This window comes from Colobus angolensis, unplaced genomic scaffold, assembly GCF_000951035.1.
Source record: "Colobus angolensis palliatus isolate OR3802 unplaced genomic scaffold, Cang.pa_1.0 Scaffold302, whole genome shotgun sequence".
NCBI lineage: Eukaryota > Metazoa > Chordata > Mammalia > Primates > Cercopithecidae > Colobus > Colobus angolensis.
Window position 1 is genome coordinate 3,181,035 of NW_012116289.1, and position 5,923 is coordinate 3,186,957.

General features: G+C 39.3%; 1 protein-coding gene across 2 annotated transcripts in view; it reads right to left on the reverse strand.

The window, feature by feature from the left end:
- The window catches only part of ANLN (anillin, actin binding protein), a 70,000-nt gene that overhangs the window by 32,954 nt on the left and 31,123 nt on the right, over positions 1–5,923 (reverse strand). For both annotated transcript variants that reach the window (XM_011950162.1, XM_011950161.1), the window contains 3 exons: positions 2,200–2,435; positions 1,350–1,495; positions 920–1,067 (listed from right to left, as the gene is read on the reverse strand). In XM_011950162.1, the coding sequence (XP_011805552.1) occupies positions 920–1,067; positions 1,350–1,495; positions 2,200–2,435 (530 nt within the window). The remainder of the gene's footprint in view (positions 1–919; positions 1,068–1,349; positions 1,496–2,199; positions 2,436–5,923) is intronic.

A 5,923-nucleotide genomic window follows, 5' to 3' on the forward strand; every position in this document is an offset into this window, starting at 1 on the left:
CAGAGCGAGACTCCGTCTCAAAAAAATTAAAAAAATAAAAAATAAAAATAAAGTTAACATTGGGGTTATGTCCAACAAAATAGAAATTTATAAAGTATTTGATTCATTTTATTTACATTACAATTACGCTTTTTAAATATGCTTCCTTAGGGCCAGGCATAGTGGCTCACACCTGTAATCCCAGCACTTTGGGAGTCCAAAGCACAAGAATCACTTGAGCCCAGGAGTGTGAGATCAGTCTGGACAACACGGTGACACTCCATCTCTATTTTCTTTCATAATTAAAATTTTTTAAAAAGCCAGGCATGGTGGCTCATGCCTGTAATCCTAGCACTTTGGGAGGCTGAGGTGGGTGGATCACCTAAGGTCAAGAGTTCGAGTCTGGCCTGACCAACATAGTGAATCCCCATCTCTACTAAAAATACAAAAATTAGCCAGGTGTGGGGTGCATGGCTGTAATCCCAGCTACTTGGGAGGCTGAGGCAGGAGAATTGCTTGAACCCAGGAGGCAGAGGTTGCAGTCAGCCAAGATCGCGCCATTACAATCCAAGATGGGCAACAAAGAGCAAAGCGGTGTCTCAAAAAAAAAAATGCTCCTTAGCACAAAAAAAACCTTGAAGTGCATAACAAATTTCCCACTACATTATTACCCAATTAATAGTTATACTTTAAGGATATTTATGAAAAACCTGTTTAAAAATAAATATTTCAGCAATATCAAAGAAGTTTCCAACTTTTCAAAATGAGTACCTTTCCAAAAATAAATTGAATTCAAATGCGATTTACTGAGCTTCTATGCATCAGACACTATTCTGGCCACTCAGGGTTCAGAGATGAGTAAGGCTGGGCCCTTGTCCTCACAAAGCTCACAGCCTAGTGCAAGAAACATTCCAAATCCCCTTTCCACAGAAGTACATACCTGCATTTTCTGTTTGATATTAACTTGACAAGGAAAGGCATTATTTTTTTCATCCAGTTTTGAAGTAACATCTTCCTTCCGAACAATCACCTGCTTTATTGACGGACGTTCTGTTTCTTTGAATCTTTGAGATCTATATGCATCAATGCTTCAGGAGGTAAGTTACATTCTATTAGAAATCCAGCAACACACTGAGCACTGTCCTTTATTGAATATATGAGCAGAATTTGACACTGATATTGAACATGTCAGCAGAACATTTCACAACAGAACGGAACTCTCATTTGGTGAAAGAGAGGCTAACAAAAGTTATTCCAAACTTTTATACAGATGAGTTATTAATAACATTATAATTACAAATTATAACACGACTTACGTCCATCTAAACCATGACCCTTAGTGAGCGAATGCCTTCCAGAAATGTTCTTACCTGTAAAGAAGATCACGATCTTCAGAACCAAGGCTATCACCAGATTCAGCCCGAGGGACACGAGTTCTTTGGAATTTTCCTGGTTTTGGACTTTCATCACTTCTGCTGGTGTCTTTCAATTCCAGTCTAGGTGTGGACACTAAACTCTGTGGAAAAACACATCAGATATTAGTGGATTTTATGGATAAATAACATTGATCCTAAATGATAATTCATTTTATTGTGTGAAAAAAAAATAAATGAATTCTCCATTAAGAAAAACCTCCAGTAAGTTGATTGATTAATCATAAAAACAAAGCAAACTAAGTTCCTAACACATAAAAGAATAAATAAAACTACAAAGACAGCTGAAACTTATACTTAAAAAAAAAAATTCTAGTTGAATCAATTCCCAGAGTTGCAGTTATTCAATTGAGGGTGAAAGCTAATAACAGTAGTTAGCTGTAAATAAATGTTAGTTATATGTGTTCGGAGCTAAATACTGATATACTAACACAATGTTCACATCAACTCCACAATATAGGTATTATGAATAACCTTGTTTAACAGAAGAGGAAACAGTGGCATAGAGAGGTTAAATAACCTGACCAATAAACAGTCAGTAAATGGCAGAGCCAAAAGCTGAGCCCAAATGTCTGGCCTTTTAAGCCATATTACTATTTGGATTTCATCTAAGGTCAAAAGGAAACCACTCAAGAGTTTAAAGGTTTCTTTTAAGAGAACTGACAAGAGGTTTGCAAAACCCCCTTGGCTACAGAGGCAAACGCCCATCTGTCAACAAGAGAAAGGGGAGATATGAAACTACTTAGTTTACTTATGTCCTGGGCCTGTTTAGGTAGCCTTCTCTTACCTCTGGACTTACCACACCAACTGTTTGTGCCAATGGTGCAAGTAAAGACATTGAAGAGATATTCAGTGCATCTTCCTGTTCTTCGCTGCTTTCTGCTAATGCTTGATCCATCTCCTCTTGGCTCTTCTCCATATCTAGTTCACCTTCCTCTAGGACATCACTGAAGATGTCATTAATTACTTTTGAACTATTGATATCATCATTATCCACACTCATCTCAATTTCACGTATCACGTCTGAAAAATATTTCAATAGGTGGATACTGTGACTCAGACATTTAAGGATTAAAGGCATAACAAAGAAAATGTAATATTCATATTCTTACTAAATAGGAAAAATGTCTTAAAAAAGCACCTCCTAAAAAGAAAAATAAGCAAATACTACTAATAAACGAAACCAAGATAATCTTCAGTTTCAATAACACTGTCTAAGAAATGAATATTGGTGATCCCAGCACTTTGGGAGGCCAAGGCAGGCAGATCAACTGAAGTCAGGAGTTTGAGACAAGTCTGGCCAACATGGCGAAACCCCATCTCTACTAAAAATACAAAAAAAAATTAGCCAGGCGTGGTGATAAGTGTCTGTAATCCCAGCTACTCAGGAAGCTGAGACAGGAGAATCATTTGAACCCAGGAGGCAGAGGTTGCAGTGAGCCCAGATGGTGCCACTGCACTCTAGCCTGAGTGACAAGAGCAAAACTCTGTCTCAGGAAAAAAAAAGAAAAAAAAAAGAAATGAATACTGGGTGTATCAAAACTGATTTAATACTTTGTGTTTAAGTAAGAGCATTAAGAACTCAAATGTAGAATAACAGCCAAAGACTTCAGACTTTCAAAAAATATTCTGTCAAATGACTTTTTCTATTGTTGAGAGCTATCCTTTCACACAGCAGTCAATAATAGGAAAATATTAATGTCACTTAGGGCAGGGTTTGATAATAACCTCCAGGGCGCTAACACCTTGTGGTATTATGATATATACTGGTTTTCGTCCATGACTCCTCGTTCATAACGGCCGTATCCCTAGTTACTGTCTTTCATTATAATGTTGGGTGTGTTAGGCCTCACAGGAAACAGAACTCTCCTGCCCTCCTTTTACCTGCCCCAAGGCAGGTCTCTAATCTTCTCCCATCTTTCTCGCTGTGGTTCTTAAGAAGACCCCCCACCCCCCACATCCCCCACCAGAGAGGATCCAGCCTCATACCCTCGGGGAGGGAATGCTGACTTTATGAAGCTTCCAGTGAAAACAAAGAGAACTGGGTTTAGGGAGCTTCTGGATAACCGAACAAGTGGAGGTTCCTGGAGGGTGGTACCCAGGGAAGGCAATGGAAGCTCCCTGCCTGTTTCCCTATACCTCACCCATATCCTTTATAATAAAGCAGTAAACATAGTATTTCCCAGAGTTCTGTGAGCCAATTAATCAAAGCTAAAGGGGGGGGTCACAGAAACCTCAGCTTGAAGCCGGTCGGTTAGAAGTTTAAGAGGCCTGGGCCAGGTGTGGTGGCTCATGCCTGTAATCCCAGCACTTTGGGAGGACAAGGCAGGTGGATCACGAGGTCAGGAGTTCGAGACCAGCCTGGCCAATATGGTGAAACCCTGTCTCTACTAAAAATACAAAAATTAGCCAGGTATGGGGGTGCACACCTTTGTCCCAGCTACTTGGGAGGCTAAAGCATGAAAATCACTTGAAGCTGGGACGCGGAGTTTGCCGTGAGCTGAGATTGTGGCACTGCACTCCAGCCTGGGCAACAGAGCAAGGCTCTGTCTCAAAAAAAAATTTTTTTAAGTTGAAATGATTCAAAAGAGTAATATTTTGGGGATATATGAAAATGGCATAAAATTCAAATTTCAGAGTCCACAAATAAAGTTTTATTGGAATACAACCACGCTCACTCATTTGAATATTGTCTACAGCTGCTTTCTTGATCAAACAGCAGAGTTAATTAGTTGCAAAAGAGATTATATGCCCTTCAACACCTGACATATTTGCTATCTGGCCCTTTACAGGAAAAGTTTGCCAACCCCTGTTCTAAGGTTTACATACGCATCTTTAGTTTATCAGTTTTCCTCCAAATAACCTTATATCACATCATGTAAAAGTTAGATGCTTAAACTAGCGTATTTTCTTTTTGCCCCCATGCTTCGTGGTATTGTTATCATGTTTTATTTCTACATATGTTATATACCCCATAATACGTGGTTATTCTTTTTTCTTTAGGTAGTCGATGATCTTTTAAACAAAATTTTAAATGAGAAAAATATATTTTACATTTACTCACATATTTTCCATTTCTTGTTCTATTTATTCCTTTGTGTAGCTCCAAGTTTCCATCTGGTATCATGTTCCTTCTGCCTGAAAAAACTTTCTTTAACTTTGTTTTTTTGTTTTTTGTTTTTGAGACAGAGTCTCACTCTGTCCCCCAGGCTGGAATGCAGTAACATGATATTGGCCCACTGCAACCTCCGCCTCCCAGGTTCAAGCAATTCTCCTGCCTCAGCCTCCCTAGTAGTTGGTATTACAGGCGCCTGCCACCATGCCCGGCTAATTTTTGCATTTTAGTAGAGATGGGGTTTCACCATGTTGGACAGGCTGGTCTAGAACTCCTGACCTCAAGTGATCCACCCGCCTTGGCCTCTGAAAGTGCTGGGATTACAGGAGTGAGCCACCAGGTCTAGCCTCTTTAACATTCTTATAGTGTAGGTCAACTGATGGCGAAGTCTCTCATTCTTTGTGCGTTTGAAAAAGTCTTTATTTCACCACCATTTTAAAGATATTTTCACTTGGTTTAGAGATCTACGTTGAGAGTAATTTTTTTCTCCACAACTTAAAAAATTGTATTCTATTATCTTCTGGCTTACGTTGTCTCTGACAATAAGTCCATGATCATTGTTATCTTTGTCCCTCTATATGCAATGTCTCTTTTTCCCTCTGGCTTCTTTTAAGATTTTCTCATCATCTCTGATTTTCAGCAATTTGATTATAATGAATCTTGCTGTCATTTACTATCTTTACAGTTGGTATTGAGATTCTGGGATCTTTGAGTTTCTAGTTTTCATCAAAGTTGGAAAACTTTTGGTCATTATTTCTTCAAAAAATTTCCTGTTTTCCGGTTTCTCCTCTCTTTCTGGACTTCAACTACAAGTATGTCAGAGCACTTGATATTATCCTGGGGATGACCGTGGCTCTCTTATGTTTTTGGTTATTTCTTTCCATGTTCTTCCTTTCAGAAACTTTCTGCTGATAATGTCTTCATATATCTTGACGTTTACTGATCTTTTCTTCTGTGATATTTCATCTGCTGTTAATCCCATCCATTCAAAATACATTCAAATTATATTTAGGGTCAGGCACATTGGCTCATGCCTGTAATCGCAGCATTTTGGGAGGCCAAGGCAGGTAGATCACCTGAGGTCAGGAGTTTAAGACCAGCTGGGCCAACATGGTGAAGCCCTGTCTCTCCTAAAAATACAAAAATTACAAATACAAAAATTAGCCAGGCTTGGTGGCAGGCACCAGTAATCCTAGCTACTCAGGAGGCTGAGGCACGAGAATCACTTGAACCCGGGAGGCAGAAGTTTCAGTGAGCCAAGATCACACCACTGCACTTCAACCTGGGCTATGTTTTTAAAGAAAAAAAATCTATATTTAGGCCAACTGTGGTGGCTCAAGCTTGTAATCCCAGCACTTTGGGGGGCCAAGACGGGCAGATCATGAGGTCAGGAGAT